The sequence below is a fragment of the Buteo buteo genome, chromosome 7 (assembly GCF_964188355.1).
Source record: "Buteo buteo chromosome 7, bButBut1.hap1.1, whole genome shotgun sequence".
Lineage (NCBI taxonomy): Eukaryota > Metazoa > Chordata > Aves > Accipitriformes > Accipitridae > Buteo > Buteo buteo.
Window position 1 is genome coordinate 13235780 of NC_134177.1, and position 21953 is coordinate 13257732.

Sequence of the window (21953 nt, forward strand, 5' to 3'; positions counted from 1 at the left end):
CTCACATGCCTTCAGGAGAAAGGTTTGGAGCAAGAGCTGATGTCCCATGTTGAAGCCTTTTGGCAGTGACTGGATATAGACCTCAGGGCTCTCAGAGTAGAAAGTGGGAGGCTGTCAATCCAAGGAAAGGACACGCAATCGTTGAGTGAAAGATTGAGGGGAAGATGACGGGAATAGCACGAGACCTAACGTGACACTCAGAAATCTTTGGCCAGCCACGCGTTTAGCAGCACTTTGGCCAGCCCAGTTTTAATTGATTAGGGATGACATGTCCTCCTGGTCTGGAGGTCAAGTGCTCTTGTACATTCTCTTGATAACAAAACTGTACCTGATGCTCACGCTGTCACTTAGGTACCCCCTGAGCTTAGGCCCTGCAGTAGCACATCCACATCCCCTGAAATCTGCAGGAGTCATCTCTGGGTCCTGGGAGTTAATATTTGGCTCATAATGAATTACCCACAGTGGCCTGGACAGAGAAATGTTGAAGTATTTTTAAGCACCACATTTGAGCTAAATGGCACAACGAAGCGCCTGCATGAAGCAGCATATAATTAACTCCGATTACAGCTCCGGTCATATCATGATCCATTTAAGTTATTTTTCAGAGCGCTCGCTATAGCCACTGTTTAATTCATTTTTTCGTTAGATCGCAGCTACACAGGCATCTTTCATCTGCTGCCAGTGAAATTAATATTTTTCTTTATTCCTAGTACAGATTGATTTTTTTTTTTTTTTCTTTTCTGAGCTAGTTAATTCTGAGGTGGTTCATGTGACAGACTGGGCGGCAGAGTCAATCTTTCCTAGGCATTTCAGAAGAAAAGGGCTTTGATCTCCTCATATTCTGATGTTTGCCGTAAGCATTGCCCTCTGTCATGGACATAGCCCACATTCCATAGCCCGTGACCCCAACTCTCATTACATGGCAGCAGATTCTGTAGGTATAAGTTTCTGTTTTTTGTAAGCAGAATTTGCAGCCAGGGAATTGGTACCCATAGGTTTTGAACCAAAACAGCAAATAATGCTTCACCACAGGCTAAAATGTTCTCAAGCATACCCACCTGCCCAGGAGCAGAGATGGCCACTTCTTATGGGCAATTGGGAGGAGCAAAACCAGAGCTAATACAGAACATATGTGAATTAGACAGAAGGGCATAGAGTGGCCCATATAAGGAGAAAAAGAAAAGTCTGTGTTCCTGTTGATCCCTGAGCTGACCTGATTCAGGTCAGTCCCTTCACACAGTGAGTGATTGTCACTACACACTTCTGACTCAGGCTGACCATGGAAGAGAGCATTGGTGTCTCTGCACCCAGACCTGTTCTCTTTCAAGCCTGGGCAACCCACTAATGGATAACAGAGAGTTGGTTAGCTAGAAAATGCAGCTGGTCAGAATTTCCTTGATGCTTCATGTTTGAGAGTGAGCACAGCCAGGAGTGTACTCCTGTGTGCATAAGTGGGTAAGATGGCTCAGAAGTTTAAAATGGATGGGATAAACCTCAACAAATTAGTGTAGTGTAAGGCAAATCTTTTTACCATGTCTGTTAGAGTTTTTACCTATTTGTTCCAATCTCCAAATTTTAGTATTTTGATACTTTTTTAAAGAGATGACCAGGATCTGCTTCAAGAGCATCTTTCTAATCTTAAGATTTGCATGGACTTTCTTAGAGTTAGGCTGGGGGTTGAGTCTGAGGGTTATGGCAGTGCATAGGTGTCACAATCACGGGTCATTCAGCAGGCACTTTAGTTGTTAAATAGGGCAAGTAGATTATGCTTTGCTGCTTGTCAGATATTCTTGAAGTCCTCTCCTAATAGTCTGCAAAATGCTCTTTAATAGCCTGCAAGCCTCAAATTCCACTGTAAGACTAAAGTGCTCCTTCCTGTCTTCTTTCCAAGGAAGCAGCTGTGCAAAGCTGCAAACTGTGACATGTGTACGTATGTGTGTGCGTGTTTGTACAAATGCTCACGTTTCTGGCTTGCTGGTGCGGTTAACAAAAACTTTTGCTCCAAGTTTGAGGACGACTGGGACCGTCTCTTCTTTCTTCAGGAAATTTGCACCGAGATGTTCAGTGTGTAAGGAGCCCATCATGCCGGCCCCAGGACAAGAGGAGACTGTACGCATTGTTGCCTTGGATCGTGATTTCCATGTCCAGTGCTACCGATGTGAGGTTAGTATTTTAATCACATGAAGGACAGAAAGCAAAGGTTGGCTTAATTTCATCACCACCTCATGTTACACACACGACAGGCATACCCTATTGTAACACTGGCTCTACAATCAAATTACTTCATTGACTTCAGCATGCAAGGAATTTTTCCTCATTTATATCAGCGCAAATGAGAAGAAAATCAGGTCCCTTGTTTATAACAGGTTCATTAGGAGAGCAAGAGAATGTGACTCAGGTAATTAGGGCCTAATATTTGAGAACTTCATAAATTATAGCTTGGACACAAATGTTGGTCATGTTTATGTACTTAAAATGAAAGCTAATGCATGTTAGAATTTGAGCAAGATTGTACAGGAAACTCAACATATGGCTCTGGGTTGAAGAATTTTAATGGACACATAAACATGATCATTCTTGTTTTGTGCAATGCTTTTTGTGCTACTTTCCTGTTCAGTTTCATTACGCACTTCATATAATTTTGATGGTAAGAATCTGAAGACAGAGAAGAAAAATCACCTTAAAGCAATTAACATGTGGGAACAGCTGTGTTAGGGAACCTTCAAGAATTCTTCAATGCAAGTGTTACTTGTTGGATAATACATCAGCCAGATGGCAGGGTAAGAAAATAAGACCAAATGTATTTCTTATCGCAGTTGCAGGTTTTAATAACTTTAATCGGAAGGAAGGATGGACTAAGGCTTAAAGGTCTAGGCTGAAACTTGAGGCATCTGGTTGACTTCTCAGTCTGACCTTGGCTTCCAGGGTACACATCAGCCCATTACTTAGGCCCAGTTTTTTAAAGATGCTGGGGCATTCCTACACTACATTTTGTAGAGCCTAATTCATCATACAGCACGTCCCCATGCTGGCTGCTGAGATACCTAGGCTTCACACATGTGAATGTCAGAAGTAGATGCAGTTGAGAACACAGGACACAGACACTCACTTGGCCTTGATCTTGTGCCTCAGCTATCTCAAAAGGAACAACAATGATATTCCTCTTTCCACCATTTGCTTGCCAAGTATATTTACAAACAGATTTATGATGAAGAAGCAGGGCGTCTAAGCAAGCCATAATCTCCTCACTGCAGCTCCATTAGCAGTCTTGGGCCAAGTGATTGCCTGATCACACAGTGAGGGATAATTCCCAACTTTCCTAGCAGCTATGCTTAGCCTTACATACTTAGAGTCTGAGGTCTCTGGAGCAGGTTTGAGGCCTTTTAGCAGGGTTTCCATGTGCCTGTCTCAGTGACATCCTCCCTTCAGTCACAACCTTTTGGGCCAATTGCAATACAAACACAGGTGACAATTCTGGAAATGGTAGACAGGCAGGGAGTTTGCTTAGCTGTCACCCCTGGAATGGATGCTATAGCTTTGCGGCATTAACTCTTCCAAAAGAGATTACTTGTAGTCAGATATTAGTAGCAAACTTCTTCCCAGTGATGCTTCTTTTTTATCCTTTTTTGCATTAATAAATATGTGCTTAAGTTTGATGTTTTCTCCAATGCTAAAGACCTTTCCTTCCTCAGAAATGTGAGGAGAATAATCTCCTTTTATTTTCAATTGGATTAAATTCAGCAGAGAGCTTGGGAACCCATCTTCTCTGAAGCATTGTCTCTTATCAGGAAATGGCTTAATCGTGAAAGACATCACGTACCTCAGCTTCATGCTTTATGCTGACTCAGGCTGGATCCTGTTACAAGGTGGAGAGTGAGGAGAGAGTTTCTTTGGCTAATAGATTCTTCGCTTAATCTTGTTCTCCTTTCTTATTTACTTTGCTCTTTCTGTTTGCTTATTTCCTAGGACTGTGGTGGCCTCCTGTCTGAAGGGGACAATCAGGGCTGTTACCCTCTGGATGGGCACATCCTTTGCAAGACCTGCAACTCTGCTCGGATCCAGGCTCTGACTGCCAAGGCCAGCACTGATCTCTGAATATCAACTGTGACCCTCCCTAGGATGCCCATTGGGGGATATTGCACAAGCTTTGCATGATTTCTTTCCAGCCTAGGGTCTGAATCTGTGTTTAAAAAAAAAAAAAAAAAAAGGAAAACTGGAAGGCCTTGGAGCAAGAGGGCAGTTCAAGAGGCCGTGTTCAGACTGCCCATGACAGGCACTTAATTTAGACATGACTTTTCAGGAGGGCAGTGAGTGAGTCAGACCACCTGCTGTCTCTGCAGCTGATGGAGATGAGTGGTCACAGCACCTAAGTTATCTGCCTGTAGAAGGAGGTCTGAACATGGTCCCAACTATAATGCTGTGTTTGATTCCTGTCTCTTAAGAAGTACATGAAGGTAGAAGCTGAAACATGGCTGAACTAGTTCTTTCTCCCAAGTTATTTTGAGAATCTGACCAGCTCTCATTGAAGTCATGGGGAGCTTCCATTCGACTTTAATAGGATCTGCATCACCAGCAGAAGTAGCTCCACTGCCCTAGGAGGTGTGAGAGCAGACCCAGCACTCCTCTCATCACAACACAAACAATGCAACTTCAGCTGTACTGCACGTAAGAGTGTAGGTGTGACCTTATATCCTTGGGACACAGATTTGTTACCTATATCATTTTTCTTAGGCCCTTACTTGTCTCCATTTCCTTCCAGTTCAATAGGGTTTTTCTTCTTTTTCTTACGAAATTATATTTTGCTATTGCATAAATTTATTCAGTAGTGATGCTTCCAATTCACAATGTATGAACAATCACAGCAAGATGTGAGCTTGCACACACTATACACTACACACACACTACACACACATACACACAATGTGCTTTTGATTTACCAGAGGTATAAGCCAATCACGTCCATTGAAAAGGTCTTTTAAGGATGTGGAGCTGGAAACACATTTTTAAAATCCCAGTGGTTAAAAAAAAAAATGACTACATAGAACTGCAGTACAAAGCGATGCTTACAAAAAATCTTATGCCACTCTCTCACATACCCCATTCTAATGGGACCACTGGCAGTGGTGGTTTCTGGGTAGACATGTAAGCAATAGAGTCTTGTTCCATCTCTTGTTTATTGCAGTGGGAGGATTTTCCTTAACCTGTAACAGGAATTGCATCAGGCCTTGGGATATACATTTCTCTGATGTTAACACACATGATCTGGAGCTCTCATTAAAAAAATTAAGGATCTTTATTTCAGCAACAGCAAAAAGGATCCTCCTAAACACATGCTGTCATTCAGTTTTTATCTTAAGAAGGCTGAAGAAGGTATTAAACCCTTCTCTATGTCATTCCAAAAAGGAAGCGTTTTTTTTTTCCTCTTTCATTTTCATCCCAGCCACTTGTAACTTCTCTCTGGTGAAATGTCATTGCAGAAGACTGCTGGGCCAGCAGCAGCATTTTCATCTTCAGTCCAGAATTAATACATATGCCAAGGTAAATAAAAGCTGGGCACTAATAATCTTTTTTTTTCCTCATGTTGGTGGGTTTTTTTTTAGTTTGGTTAATTAAAAAAAAAAATAATTAAAAATTAGAAATACACAGCACTCTGAGCAGCTGTAACATTCTTGTTCATGAAACCCATAATAACTAAGGTGCAAATTACACTGAGGGAGTAATTTTCATATCACTGAATTGACATTAATATCTTATTTGCAGATGTAATCAAAGAAAATACTTTTCTTTGCACTTAACAAATTAAGAAGCAGAACTGAAACAGTTGCAGGCTGATTGACCATATAAGTGACAAACTGGCACTTTTCAAGAGTAAGTTATAAGAATTTTTTTCATGCACCCACTGAAAAACAGTAAGAATGTGGTGCTTTCATCTTTATTCTCCATAACAGAAACCTGATATAATTATACCCACTAATGTTGGAAAAGAAAAGTTAGGTGAGCTAGACCGATAGGAAACAAAGAGGAAAAATTGAGATACTCACTGCAGCTCCTGCAAATGGTGCATTTCCTTTCAGTTCAGCACTAGCCTTTATGGAAGAGCACTGTGAAATTTAATAGCTTTAGCTGTATACAGTAAATTCAAATACAGAAATACCAGTCTGAAACCTCTGTTCCTTACATGGTTTATATGTTGGCAAACTCCACCAGTGTCAGGGAAGTTTCCCAAAATTCACAGCTCAAAATGAATCCTTCTTTGTTAGAAGGGTGGCATCATTAAGCAAAGAAATCGTTCTCCACCGTCGTGGCTGTACTGAAGCAGTTTGCCTTTTTATACTAGATTTCTACCCTGGCCTTCAAGAATTTTACTGTCTCAGACGTAAACAGACTTTTTTGCACCGTGACTCCTGCCAGGTTCCGTCTGGGCTCCCGCTCCTTGAACCGTGGCACGTAAGGTACTTCTGAGCTCGCTTCTTTACATGCAGTCTGCACTGCCACCAGTCAAAAAAACCTCGCAACTATTGAGCAAATCCAGTTTGAACTAACCCTACAAAACCATGGGAGGTCAGAGCTTGGATTGCTAACGCCATTGTATCCCTGTGGAAGATTTTACATCTCTGCAAGCACAGGGGAGAACGTGATGCACTCGGGTGCGGAGTAAGCCATTCATCAGGCAGTAAACGTAGCTCTGATCTTCCTTATTCTTGTTAGCGTTATATCAAGTGGCTGATGAGACTCTCCTGAATAACACTGGGGTAACTGATGGAAATGAGCTATTGTGCCTTCCTGCAGAATGTGACCTAGACTAAGGAGGACCAAAGTCCAGAGCCTTTGGGCTTTTTATGGCCCTGCCACAGGCTGGACTTGGAGCAAGTCATATGGCTTCTCGTCTTCTGCCCTCTGCACGAGAGGGCTTCTTTCCAACTTCCCAGGGAGGTTATGGGAATTAAACTAATCACAGATTGACCCAAACTACTGATTTTTAGAGTTCTGTCTTCTCTTTCCAGAAAAGTTTGCTGGTATGTAGGTTTGGGATTCCAGCCCATTTCAAAGCTAAGGGCCAGCCAGGAGATCTAGATCTGAATCTTCTGTGTTATTAGGGTGCTGTGGTGAGTTGGGCTGACATGCAGGGAGGTGAGAGCCAAACTTTTCAAGCATTAAACAACCCATGGATGGATGATGTTTGACAAAGATTGAGCAGTGTTGATATGTGAGGTACTGTGGCTAATTTCTAGACCTGACACATCTGGTTGAAGGTATTATCATGCTTTTGTTTTCACCCCTGAAACACCAAACCCATCTGCCTGTTGGAAAGAGTGAGCATCTAAACCACTCTTTTTTATTTTCTATAATGCATGTGGTTTTGGCTTCTAAAATTGCTATAAATATATTCAAAAAATACTGCATGAATGTACATACGTCGCAGAGGCTCACATCACCCGCATGTGTATGGAAATCTCCCCTCTGATGCTTCAGGATTTAATTAGGAAATGCTGGTGGACTTACCTCAATTGCACTGCAATTAAGAACCACTGGGATATTGCTTCATCACAATATTTATCACATATTTATAATATATCCTGTTTTATCTGTTCCAAAGAAGGAGTCTTTTTGCCAAAGAGACCTTGCTTTTCTTAAGGTGGACTTCTTAGCCATGATAAAATTTCACGTCATCTGTGGCAATGTCCAAACTGTTCTTTTCAGAAAGAATTGGAAGATCACACAGACGTTTCTGTTCAAGTCTGCAGTTTTTGCTTATGCTGCTTTGGCTTTCTCTAGCATTTGTTGGCAAGTAGGGCCTGATCCCATGATTTGCGTGGCCGGACGGGGCCCAGGAGGGTCCAGGATCAGGTTCTAATTCAGCAAAATATTTAAGCCCCTGGGGTTTGTTTAAGCACAGACTTAAAGCCGTTGCATGGTGTGACATAAGCCATGGGTCTACAGTCATTAATACCAGACTGATTCTGTATCACCCAGTCATACAGATTTGATCTGGGTAGGATGTGGACACAGTCAAATTTCTGTCAAATTACCCAGAACACATGAAATGGGTCCTGTGTTGCCCTTACGACAACTGCAGGAAGGCACCCAGTGGCTGATCCAACATAACGTTTGGACAACAGGATGATGAGTTATTGCAAGATCAGTGCTTTGTGTCGGGTGGCTGTGGCACTTTCCATATGTCACAAGTAGCCCTACAGCCAGTTTTGCTGTATCTTTGAACCATGGCTTTAAAACTGTCTGCTTAAACTTTCTCCAGAAGATTGGGTTGCCTTGGTTACAGCCCAATCCTTAAGCACATCCCCAAGGCTAACACTAGTATTTTGTGAATGTGATGGTTTTATTGTCACTTATTTTAATCATTGCTTGAACATTGCTTTTAAAAATGGAAAGCAACACAATTGCCTTAGCCTATGAGATAATGCACCTTTAATTTTGTTTTTGGTTTTCTAATGTTTTAATTCTGGATTTTTATCACAGCTGCGAAACACTGGGGTAATGACTTAATCATAGAAGTGTGGGAGTACCAAAGTGTTTATCATAGTGAACTCTACATAATAGCGTTCAACCTGACGGCAGGAGTGAGACTTTCATGAGACACAGGCCTTAAGTTGACTTTCTGCCTGTCAACAAAATGTGCCTGAGAAGAATGACAAAAAAGTGTCTTTCAGAGAAATGGTGGTTGTTGAAGAGAATGTGCAACAAGTCATACTGAAATCTCTTTGGACCTGTTATGGCTGGTGCCTGGCCATGGTCAGCTAAGCCTAGCTTAGGTTTGATAAATGCTGGTTCCTTTTGATTTTGAGAAAGTCCAGCAGATGAGGGATAACAGGACCCAAGAGAAGGTCCTTGAGGGAAATTCTGTGTCTTTGCCCTCCTTCAGTATCGGAGATAAATGTTAGACACCTGGAGCTTCAGCTAAATGGCTCAAAAAGGATTTGAATTTATAACTGTTTTCTATTGATATCTGGTTCCTGCAGTTGGTTCATCATGTAGATTTGCTATTTGTTCACTGAGCTTGGTTGACTACACCTTATATAGACTTCAGTATTGTAAGTCAAGGCTATCAGAGAGAGGTGTGCTGAAGAATCTCATTGTGGTGAAATTCACACGAGAAAACACTAGTGATGGTAATTGAGCGTTTGTTGCCAAAGGATAGCAAGAACTACTTAGTACTATCTAGAGGTTAGTAAAGTACAAACTAAGAGAGAGCTGTGAGAACACTATTTCCAGTTAGAGCTGGTCACAATTTTTACACTAAATTATGTGATGTCGGAAGGGCCATTTTTTTAATGAGAAATTCTCTCTTTTTGCAATGTTATCCACAACAGCTTGGGTTTTCTTTGCTATTATTATTAAAACCATATTGAATTTTTATCTAAATAAATTTCAGAATTGTTAACAAATATTTTCATTTCTCAAAACCCCATGTCATCTTCCTCAGTTTTTTGTAGTTCTTGGGTTTCGTCTGCTGGTAAATTGAAGTTTCTGTGATTATTTTGAAAACTTCTTTGGATAAAAATTCTATTTAAAAACAAGCACATGTGTTCTTGGGAAATGGTTCAATATTGGACCTGGTGACATAAAAAAAAGCTTTGAAACTTTTCACAAGATATTTTTTCCCTATTTTTAACTAGTTTTGCTAATTTTGAAGTCACTGCTTCCTTTGTTAGAATGATCCAAATAATGTGACTCTTCTTAAAATAACAGTGTTACTTCTGTTGGGTTCATTTTTCTTTCCCGTCTTAAAGCCATGGAGTGGCTGGCTATGGGGAGTGCCAGGGTCTTTTTCTGTGGCAATTGCAATTTTCTTCTTTGGGTTTTTTATTTTGTCCCTGAAATTACTGAAGAATATAAGCACATTATGGCAACTGCCACAAAGATCAAGAGATACTGATTTAACTTCATCTCCACATACCCTTCTGGGCTTGGGAATGGCATTTCTCCTTAAACATTTCTAGAAATACTACCTGGCTTCCTCAGCATTTCAGGTTTGAATTTGCAACAGTTGGTTACCCAACTGGCATTTGGAGCATGAGAGAGAGAGTAGACTTTAAACTTGTGAAATTGTAACATTCACCCAGCATCTAAAATCTAAGCAAAAAACCATAACCTTGGTAGATTTCCTGGTGGACATTGTGGAACAGCTCTCATTTCAGCTGGGGAAATTCTCTGCTGTGATCTGAAAAAACTAAGCTCAAACACTTGCAAACCGCTCTGGCATATTATGCACTCACACGCACACATAAGGTGGTTGTGGGCTACAACTAAGTAGAAATACAGGCTGCAATATCGCGCACTGCTATTTATACCCCACTGGGCTTTATTCCTGGCTACGTGTTCCTGGTCTCTTTGGCTTCATGTTACATGTGGAGGTAATGGGGTTGATCACTGGTATCAAGAGCATTCAGTTCAAACTTTTTTTTTTTTTATTTTGCTGTTTGTCCACATTTCTCATCATACCTAGATCTTCTAGAAAATGAGGAAGGAAACAGAAGGCTCAGGTGGTGGCATAACCTTTACATTTCCAGGGGTAGAGTCCCTCACTAAGAACATGTCACTTGGAGCATCTCTACTTTTTTACCTCTGCCTCCCTTTGTCTGCAAGCAGCTCTCTTACTCGCTTTTTCCATTTGCTCAACGTGTACTCATCGTTGCAGTGAAGACGGTATGTTACTCACTTCACAGAGGTATTGTGTGTCTTAGCTAGTAGTTGGAAAAACTTTTCCAGATCTTTAATCCAATAGTTTTGAGCATCCATAGTATCAGTGGCCTGCCACATGGATATCAAAGAAAATGATTATAATTATTGCTTTTAAAATGATTATGAAATTGTGCCTTACTTTTTCAGTCATATTTAACCATATAATTTAGAACCACATGATTGCAGGGATTTATCATGAAGAAATTTGTTTGAAGGATAGTTTGTTTGTTTTTAAATATTTTTTTCTCCAAACCCAAATTTATTAGTTTTTTCCTCTTTTATTTTTTCCTCCAGTTTTATTCCTTTAATATGTTTGTGTAAAAGGGCAGCCAGAATTTGCATTCATGAGAGACAGAAGATTTTATTTGGTCTTCTATGTGGAACTTTCATTTTCTTTTATGTTCCTTCAGGAAAATTCCTCTCTGCCTGATTACTCATACTTAGATGTCTTTAAATGTAGGCTGACCAGTAAGGGTTTTTTGTTGTTGTTTAATTTAGTGTGTGGTTTGCTTTGTGGTTTCTTTTTTTTTCATTAACCAGATATCGGGTGCTTCGGAGGCATTGCACATCAATGCCGAATGTTAATGCTAATTTTCATAGAAGAGACAAAATTAGAGTCTTTCCCTGTCTCCAGTGCAGTTTTGTTACTGTTTTGTGTACAACACTAATATTAAGCCAGACTGTAAAGGCAAAATACTCAGAGTGACCTACTTCCATTCACCAGCAAGAATCCTTTGTCAGCTGACTCCTGTTTGTTTGTTCATTTTTAAATGTCGGTTTACAGAACGAGCATCTCCTAAAGATGAAAGAAAACAGTGTTTTCATGTGCAGGAAATTTGGGGTTGCAGTAACAGAACATTTTCTTTGTGAATTTGGATGTCATGGTGTTTTAAGCTCCTGCCTGGAGCCTAAATCAATTTGGCCTCTCATCCAGTTCATCTCACTGGTGCTCCCGAAAGGCTGCAGCCCTGCAAAAGCTCATGCAGCATTTTTGGCTGCTTTCCCTTGCTCCCATTTGGTACATATTTGCACAATTTAACTGAGCTTTTCTTTCTGCTGAAGGTCAGATGCAAGCGATATGAAACACTAAACTTTATAAACAAGCAAAGCCATTTCAACCACAGCATTTTGGACTAGAATGGATTTTTAGGTGGCGCACTGTCTGCTGGCCTTTGGAGAGGGGATCCTGAGACTACATTGGAGTGGAACAGGATGCAAAGCCACAAGCTTTGGTTTTTTTAATAAACTACTTACTGTAATCCAGCTACACAGTTTCAGCCTCACACTTCAGAAGAAGATTCCAGCAGCAATGCACGTACAGGCACTTTCTCTCTTGCAGAAAGTGAAACTTTCCCAACCAGAGTAAATTTAACCTATTGCATAAGATACTGGAAGGTTGTTGTGGTTTTTTTTTTCCTTGGGATTCTCGCTGTAACCTCTATGTGCAGAGGATGAATAGCTTTTCTTTTTTCCCTCTTTTTTTTTTTTGACAAGATTAGATGTTGCATATTGATGAGCTAGCATTTCAAAGGTCCGTGGGGCTTTGGAACGTATTAAGAATCTCTGAAGCTTAATATTCACCATGTTTTAAATATTCAGAAGGAAAAATCTGCATAAAATGGCTTTTGATAAATACATTCTAGGGATTCTTTCTTTCTATCTTATGCAAGCGTTGTGGGGATTGTGTCTGTGCCAGTTTTGTTCCAAAGTGTCTTTTGTTTCCGCGCTTCAGGACCATTTTGATCCCATTTGTATGCCCAGTGCTTGTCCTGAAGTCTTTTATGGTTTCTACTGGAACTGTACAGCAGGCAGGTGGATGTGACCAAGGCAAAGGCGCAGCTGAGCATTGTAACTCCTGAGTGTCAGCTTGATTGCTCCCCTCCTTTTGACAGCTGGGCACATCCAGCCTCTTTCTGCACCTGCTTTTCCTGTTGCAGGTTGAGATTAGTCCAGTGGTCAGGCCTGGCTGAGATCTTTCTGCAAAGGTGCTCCACACCATTGGGGATTTGAGAATGGAGAGGGCAAGATCCTGGGTGCAGGAACAAAGCAAAGTGCCATTCAGTGCCTCTCAGATCTCACAGGGCAGTTTGCCCTTCCTTGGATGTCCCTCTTTGGTAAGAGTCTCAGCAGTAAGAGAAGTGCTTTTAGGAGAAATCCTCCCTTGGGGATGCCCTATTTCCCATGCTGTTGAAAATCCGATTGAAGCTTTAGATGAGGAGGATCAGTTATGGGATGCAAACACGCAGCTATTTTACTGTATTATTAACTCTCTCGTGTGCCTTACCCTTGCGATCCCATGGTGCCTGCCCTGGTGCGCAGGACAGCTTCTTTTGTCCTGCTTACACACAGCCTTGACTTTGTCACGCCAGTGCCTGTTGAATCAGCGCCTGGTACTTGTTCTCAGGACAGCTCTGGCTTGGGCCAAGGGCGTCTCGTGCTCCTATGCAAAAGGTGGTGCTTTCAGGTTTTGGCTTACAAATAGTGCAGCCCTTTCAACCTCACCTTTCCCCTCTCACGTATTCCTGGCAAAAGTAGGATTTTAAATATTTCATAGCATTCTTCTTTCTTCTTCCTTTTTGCCAGATGCCTTGAAAACATTGTCAGATTACGATCTGGGTGGGGGTTTTCAGGATCGATTTCCTTTCCTTCTTGATTGCATGGTGTAGGTTTGCAATGAGGGTTTTGTCCTTTTTTTCTTTATTCCTTTTTTCTTTTTTTTTAAGTCTCACAGAACAGATGCCTTTAGTTTACACAGAGAAAGATTGTCCATGATTAGAGCTAATCCAGGATGGCAGGATTGGACCCCCACAGTGAAAGCTAGAAAAGTGATTGCAAAAGTATTCTGTTTCTCCTTTATTAATTGCACAGGAAGTTTCCACCGAAGGCTCATGTAGCACAACTGGCCTATGTAATAAGTAGCAGGGCCTGTAATTACAGTCTGTCTTCTGATCCTATCTGTGCTCTGACTTTCTAGGCACCACAGTTCTATTTACATCTGTGTCTTTGTCAGCTTTTAAATTTTTGATTGGTCACTAAGGGAAGTAGAGCACAAGCCGTGAGCCCTGTCGAGGTGCAGCAAGTCTAAACGAGAGAGTCCTTCTCAGGTATCTGCCTGATTTGGGACACGGAACAGAGCACAGGGAACAGGAGGGGGTTTACCAGCCATGCAGCAGAGGGAACAGGCTGCATGCCAACTGGGTATCTTTCAAGATCTTGGAATCTTTGTAGGACTGGAAATTTGAACCTTTTACAGGTCTTAACTAGTGTACTATCCTGTGAGGGAGTTTATATATCAGCATTTCTTTGCTCAGAGCAGTTTCTACAGGATTTGACCTTTCTTTTCTGTAAGATTTAGGGGTTTATGGTTGCAAAGAGATCCTTCCACATATGGCATGAGGAGGGAGATGGCTTTTGGCATCTTGCAGAGAAGCTGGGCTAGAAATCCTGGTATCAATGTGTAAAGCAAGAGTAACTTGAGTGGAAGGGGGAAGGCAGTGATTTACACATGGCTCAGTACCAGGTTCACCAGCTCTGAGCACCAGTGAGCACAGCCTCGAGCAGATTGGCTCGCTGGGGTTTCAATCCTGAGACCTGGCAATAAGTAAATGGGCTCCTTGTGAAAGTGTTTGGTGCTGGTCACTCTGGCAGTAATCTCTTGTCTCTTTGGAAATGTGCACTAAAGGTAGGGTAAAACTACAGAATGGTGCCCCCCAGTCTTTTTCTTCAAGGCATACTCCCAGTGCTATGTTTAATCAAGAGGAATGAAAGCCATTGTGCAAATACTACACTCTATGCAAAAAAATATTAACAACCCGCTATGGATACTTTTAATGTCCATTAAACTGTTATGCAAATTGTCCCTTTTCTCCAGCTTGCACTGATACTTAATTATTTTTGGTCTGACTTCTGTTAAAAAAAAAAAAGCTCAATTATTTTTTAATTTTTTCTAACTCTACTTCTAAGAAAGTTGATGCTTTAAAGGAAAAAAAACTTAGTTTCAAACATGGGTTTTTCAGGCTTCGAAATTAATAATTTCTACACCTGACCCAGTTCCTGCAGCTGCCAAAAAAGAAAAGAGAAAGCTATTTAAATTTCTCATAGAACCATTTATCTCTTAAAATATGCCAAGGCAATTTGAGGTGGGGGTGGAGACTTAGCTATTTATCTCAGCAGCTTGATTTTTCTCTTTATGTTTCTAACTGTCAAGGGAAAAAAAACCGGTAGAAAGCTATTCTTGGGCTATTATTGATGTATTGTGTTGCCATTATGCAGGATGTCTGCTTTGCTATATACGGAAGGACATTAATAATAGCCATCTCTCCTGCCCCCACCCTCGGTTCCTCTTTGGGAAGATACGGTTTAAACTGGAGCATCTGCTGTGTTCAAATTGCTGCTCTCTCCTCCCCTTCCCCCAGTTCATTCCCAAACTAGTTTTGGAAACAGGGCTAAGGGAATAAGGAGGCAGGTTATATTTGCCATTTTTCTGCCTACTTGTGTGGTTGCTCCAGGCAAGTCATTTCCATGCCGTGTACCTGTCTACCCTCTTCCTTCCCGTGTATTGCCCCTCCTTTCATTTTAAGTTCATCAGTACAAAAAAAAACCCTTTCTTGCTGTCTTTTTCTCACAGGGGCGGGCTGGCAGAACGGGCTCAGCAACAGACCTCTGATTTGTTATTACCCAGCATTTCATATCCAGAAACTTTGGTTTCATTATTTCCCATAAGTAGGAAAATGTATTCCTGTTCCCATCCCTCCTACCCCAGGTTTAAAACATTGTTATGAAACTTTAAAGGGTCCATCCGCTTGTTTAAAGACTCGGATGCTTGTTTTATTTTTGGAAGTAGAGTCTATGGTGAACAGGAATAGTTTGATGTTTAAAAAATAGCCCCAATTCAGCATTCCCCTGAAGTGCGGGAAGTCCTGTCTCCGCAGGTCTGTGCCAGCAGCGTGACAGCCCGGAGAGCAAAGCTGACTTGAATAGGAGAAAGAACTGCCCTGCCCCATTTCATCTGTAAGAAGAGAGAGGTGAAAATAATAAATGTGGCAAAGAATAAAGGGCATAATTGCTCTGATTTTTTTTTTTAATGACTGTTCCTACATCTCATGCTAATTTTGCTCCATAGAAGCTTTGCTTATTCAGCATTTCTGATAGGACCATGTCCTTTTTCATGGTGTCATTTTTCTTTACTTGTCTTTTGTGGTGTCCTAGTCTTGCTCTGGTCCCTATATGGTATGGAGCCATTTTGGTTTGGGCACCAAATTAAAACAAAGTTAGGAGCTCCGTCCAGGAAAGCTTACCTAGAGCTTAGGACCAGAAAATGCAATCAGAATATTTTCCAGTTCTGATATAGGGAGGTTTTCCAAATATGAATTCTAGATAGGAAAAATGCCTTCATTTGGGAAAGCGCTCAGATTTCAGAATGAAAGGGAGATGGCCGTTCAGGGTAGTTTCTTGTTGCTTTTATTGTCTTCCTTGGTGGTGGGCAAGGGGAAGAATGCCACCCTCTGAAGTGTTCCCTAAGCTAGAGCCCAAGCCTAGCACCTGCTCTGCAAACGTTTGCTCCAGCTCCAGCTTGCCACGCTGCTGCAGCATGGGAGCAAGGAAGACCTGCTAATGAAGCAAGGTCCACCTCATCCTCTCCATAGTCAGAGCTGCTGCCCGTGGTGAGTCCATGTCCAGCCTAGGGCTTGATCCTGCCTTCCTAGTGCAAGTAGTTTTGCCAGAAGCAGGTGTTTTCCCTCTGCCGTTAGCTATGGGATTGTGTGCAATGATTAGGATTTGCAGGGAGGGAGAAGATCCTGTTCCAATTAGGCTGCCTTTGTGCTAATGTTTCATTCAGGGCTGTATGAGATAAGAGCAGTTTGCACTGAAATGCACAGCCGGAGGTTGTAGTTTGCGTTTCAACTATGTTGAGACGGTACCCATTGAAAATGCAGAACTGGGGCACTTTTTTACATCTGCCAGTGCTTTACTGACAGCTCTGTATGGGTTGGAAACCCATTTTGGTTTGGCAAATGGACATTTTCTGCCTTGTCCCCTCAGCCTGATCTAGTTCTTTGCTTTATCTACCTAAAAAGGAGTATTTCTAATGTGCCTAATGCCTAAGCACCTGACAAGCATCTAAGCAGAACAACCAGCAAGGTGAAGAGTAGGCTATTAACAGGGCTGCTTTTACAAAAAGCGTATTCCACTTCCTTCACTATATGCCTTTTCAGAGACCTGCAGTGCTCCTTTATGGGCAGCAGAGAAATAGCCCTAGTGCCGAGTGGGGATGGGAAGTATGAGAATGATGTAGAAGAGAAGTAAGAGGTTAATTTTGAGCATCTGTTCGCCGTTGAGATGAGCAAAGCAATGGCTTATCCCATCAGCACTGCTTGTCACATTGCTTAACACTCCTCATTGTCTGGTAGGCAACTATTCAGTAGCAGAGGTACTTGAGTATATCTCCTCAAACGTCTCTATCTTATCAGAACTCCAGAGTTTTTCATATCTGGAGATTTTATTCGCTTAATATTGTCTCTTACAAGCTCTCCATTATTCATTTTTTATATAATGTTAGAAGAGAAAATTTGAAGGTGAACCAAAGGCTGGGTGTTTGATTGGTGCTACTGTATTAAAAAGGCTCATGTGCTCTCACTTTCAATCCCCAAAATCATGTTTTAGGAAACTTCTCCCTGCTGTGGTCAGAGAGGAAATGCAAGGTTGATTGGAAAAGCAGCAAAGGGAAGGGTTTGATATTTTGATGCTGCACCACTGTGACCTCCCTCTGGAGAGTGAGGACTGAGTATTGGCAGAGGTATGGGCACAGCAAAGTTACGCTTGGACTTTCTCATGATCATGCTAGACAGGATCTGCCTTGGTGAGACTTCAACTTCCCTTAAGGGTCCTATAGTTTCCCATACCACAGCTTGTGTTTTGGACTGTCAGAGAGACTGGAGGGCAGCCCCAGTGCCTTCCCTCCAGTTAGTCAAATGAGAGACCAGGAGTACTAATTCTGCAGTTTTGGTAACGGCACTTTCCAGCTCAGAACAAACAGCAGAGGTTTGTTGTGTTTCGGAGCGTAATCTCTCACACTGGCTTTACCTGTGGGCTGATACGAGGGGGTCTGAACCACACATGGGTCATTCCAGAAGGATTCCTCTTGGCTAAATGCCCCATGGCAAACCCACCAAGGGCTGGGAGATTGGCTTAGATCTTTCAAACTGCAAGGAGGAAGTGCCCCCAGGAATGTTTGTCCTATGTAGCTGCTATGCTTTGGCCTATCCCTGCCAACTGTAGACCTGTCTGCTCTAGGGTTCACCAGTGATGATGTTTAATGGATGTGCAGTAGTTCATAGTGGATGACTAGGCTAGGTTTGAGGTGGTATTTCAGCTTTATATTAGCTGTTGTTTTAGCCCTTGAGATAGAGGAGGTTTTGCATTGTTGCCTTTGTTGCAGTTGGGAGGGGAGCGTGACTGAGCACACTTCTCCTTGTCCTGCACCAGCAGACAGAGGCTCTCAGTGGTATGGGAAGCATCTTCCTTTTAAATGTGAATCACTAGCCTAGGTATCTGGGCAAGAAAGGGGCACAAGGAGGCATTCCCTATATGAGGGATGCCTTCTGCTGCACACTCCATGCCCTCAGATCCTAATGAAGTAACATTACTTGAGCTATTAGGACTGGTCTCCTATCTGTCATAGCTCGGGGGTACCAGTTTTACCCCTTGCTGAGCACAAGCACTACCCAAGTCTGTGAGGGGCCCAATCCTGCTGCCATTGGAGTTTTCCCAAATCCTGTGAGTTGCTGAGTGCACCTCCTGTGAGCTGCTGAGTAGCCTCCCTTGCCACTGAACCCATCAGGCCACTTGTCTCCTTCATTGACTACATCCATAGGGCTTTGAGGGCACTCAGGAAATGCAATCAGCACCTTACAGGATTGGTCCACTAGGTAATATATGAAGTTTTTTCTCTGGTATCTTGTGTGCATGAATTGAAAACCATTTATTCCAGTTTGTTCTGAGGACAGATGCAGCATATACACGTTTTCTATATTTATAAATATATATAGATATATATATTTTGTTCTCAGCTAGTTACCTCTTCTAAACTGCTATTTTCAGAGCAACCGGCATATATTTTTTATTCAACACGTAAAATGACTTTTTTACAGTAAGAGAATGAAAGCTGTTTTAAGCATGTGTTTTCTGTATTTTTATTACGCATTATCCAATTATATTGAGATGTATTTTCCTCTTTGCTCTGCTCTTTCAGTTGTTATCCTTGTTATCAGTTATGCTTTTCTAATGTTTTGTAAGGGAAAATAAATATGCAAAATCGCCAGATGCCTTTTTTCTTTGCAGAAGAAGTATCACAAATGCTTTTTTATTACATTTTACCAATCCAATAAACTTCTTATAAATTTCATTTTTGTTTGCTAGCGTGTGAAATTATTTTTACAAGTCAAATGGTATTTACTTTCTCCCAACCTCCACCTGCAATTATGCTTCATATCCTCCATCTCTCTCTCTCGGGTTCAAAATTTCACTGTGTGGCTCCTCAACATACTTAATTCAAGAGCCTCTTTCACTGTTGGGTGAAGCAATGATGCTAGGAATATGTCACAAGAGAGGCTACCTTGTGTTTGTACTGGCCGTCTCTTGATGAATTTTGCGCTGTCTTAAAAATGTGCACCTTTGCAGTAGAGCGCTCCATTCCTAAACCATGAGGTTATTCACAGAGGTGGGTTATATGCTGAGGTTGCCTCAGTATTTTGAATATTCTCAAATGTGCGTTCCAATGGGGTAACAGCAGATCCAAACACCTTGCTTTGCAGATGAATGGAGGAACATTATTCAAACTATTATGGGGAGAGTAGAAGGAAGTGTGGTTTGCAAAGCCTGTCTCTTCTAGGAAGTTGTTTTGTTCCCTGTCCAGTAAATAATCTGGATTGTTCCCGGTCCAGTCCAATCTGCTTCAAAAATACCAGTGATCACCACACAGCCTGACCTTCACCTCTCCAGTCAGAGAACCTGGCACAGCACCAAACCCTCACCAAACGCTTTCCCTGACTGAAATGCTTCAAGTGACGGGGAATCCAGTGTATCCTGGTAAGCTTTTCCAATGACTGTTTCTTACCCGCTAAATATCTGCACCCTGCTAATAGCCTCTGTTTTTCTACCCTCTCTATCCTTGGACCTTTTTATAAAAGCCCTTTGCTCTCAGAAATCTCCTGTGCAGACAGCACAGGCTGTCTTCAAGGTGGGATTCATCTCAATGAACTTCAGCAGCCTGGAATACAGCTTTGTTGTCCAAGGTGGCCCTCTAGTCGATGAAGATCTGTCATCTTTTCTTTAGGTGAGCGTCTGAGACAGGTTTGGTATGTTTCTTTAACGGTTAAATGAGATGAATACTGTCCTCCATTAATATCAGCAAAAGTAGTTTTCTTAAAACAGTTTTTTGCGGAGTTGTAGAAAGATCCCAAGGCACACAATAGAGCTAAAGCCATTCCCTGTTTGTCACTCCCAACAAAATTTTATCTAGCATCCCCTTGAAGACATCCGCAGATGGAGATCCCACAACCTCCCTTGGCAGCCCATTCCATAGCGGCATTGCCTTCACCCTTGGACAGTCTTTCCTACTGTCCAGACTAAATATTCTTGGCTGCAAATTAAATCTCATACTTCCTTTCCCACCTCCAGTGAACATGAAGGACTTCTTTAATAGGTCGTGTGTTGTCAGGGAATGCTTGTTAGCCATGGAAGGAGGTACAAGCAGCAGCTTCACTCCCAGCTCCTCCTCCCCTTCCCCAGGGGACTTTAGGAAGGGCCTGTGTTCTCCCTCAGGAAAGGATGAACTCTTCAGCTTGTTCCTGCAGGACATGGGAGTCTAACAGGCTTTGTCTTGGCAGTAAAGGGAGTGTGATGGTGTAGGCTTTCAAGTCCATTCAAACTGCTATATAGTTTTCCAAACTCGATATTATTACTTCCTTTATAGCACAAGGTGTTTTTTCCTAACCTTGTAACGATGGAAAAGTTCCAGGGATATGTTGTCCACACACAAATCAAAATGCATTATCAGGCCGGGGGCCAGAGGCGAGGGCCAAGGGTGGGGGAGCTATTCATTCGACAGTTTGGCGCTGCTTTCCTTGCAATCAAAGGCAACGAGAATCCTTTGAAGACAATGATAGCTTTGGGAGTGAAGTGTATCTAAAACCCAGGTGCCAAGGCCAGCCATACCAGGGGTTTAGGGGGGGATGGAGGCAATGTAGACTATTTGGCAGCCCCACAGGTTGCTCTGTTGGTGCCATTCCTGGTCAAATGAAGAAGCAGTCGCACAGCTGCGTTCTTCCAATTCAATAGCTGTCTCCAACTGTGACTACTGTAGATTTAACCACCTGGCTTTAAACAAAGATGGGTCTTGTATCTTTATCTTGAAGATATCTGGCTAATTTGCTGTATGACTTCCTCTGTGTCACAAATGGAGTTGTGTTACTGAGCAAGGATGACTTTCGCTTTCTAGTCAATTTTGAGAAGACCTCGGGGGCCTTCTAAGCTTCCTTGGGGCTTTTCAAAGCTGGGAACAAACTTGGAAAGCTGGGGAATCTGTCCACAGTGCCAGTCTTAGCAGGCAGTATTGGTGTTCTGGGCAGGGTTCATCTCTTCCTTCTCTAATAGTTTGGGAGAGAAGAGTCCAATGCAAGCAAACTGCAGGGCTCCCTCTGTGATAGATGGACACCTCCAAAGGGCCATTCCTTCAACATCTCTTGGACACCTTCTTTATGGCAGGACAAACTGTTTTCTGGAGATACCTCTCAGTCCATTAACTGTCAAGGGCCTCTGAAAGACCGGCATAGACCAGACCTCTCACTTTCAGACAAATTAAATCGGAGGTGATAAATGGACACAGTGAGTATGCTCTGTCACTGGCCTATTCCCCACAAAATGGCAAGTGGCTGGCTGCATAACACAGCACCACCTCTGCTGCAAAAACAAGCAGGCAGGGAAAGGAGGGAAGAGCAGTTTGGATGGGGCTGTCAGGAAAACTGCTGCTGCTGTAGTGTCACCTGTCACAACCTGCCAGGGTCATACAAGACGAAGTGCCACTCCGCAGGTGGCACAGAGGAGCTCCCTTCCCCAGGGAGATTTTGGGAGGAAGGCTGGGAGGTCTCTGCCTCTGGTCTGCTCGACCAGATCCAGGCGCTTTTGGTAACGATGAGTCAAAGTGGGGGAAGCCTACACCTCTTTTGCTACTGAGAGTTTCTGGGGAAAATGTT

At 42.3% G+C, this 21953-nt stretch overlaps 1 protein-coding gene across 5 annotated transcripts in view; it reads left to right on the forward strand.

Annotated features, from left to right (window-relative positions):
* The window catches only part of LPP (LIM domain containing preferred translocation partner in lipoma), a 353262-nt gene extending 334157 nt beyond the window's left edge, over nucleotides 1-19105 (forward strand). For all 5 annotated transcript variants that reach the window (XM_075031622.1, XM_075031623.1, XM_075031621.1 and 2 more), the window contains 2 exons: nucleotides 2043-2163; nucleotides 3967-19105. In XM_075031622.1, coding sequence (XP_074887723.1) covers nucleotides 2043-2163; nucleotides 3967-4095 — 250 coding nt within the window. In that variant the 3' untranslated portion in view covers nucleotides 4096-19105. The remainder of the gene's footprint in view (nucleotides 1-2042; nucleotides 2164-3966) is intronic.
* The last annotated feature ends 2848 nt before the right edge of the window (nucleotides 19106-21953 follow it).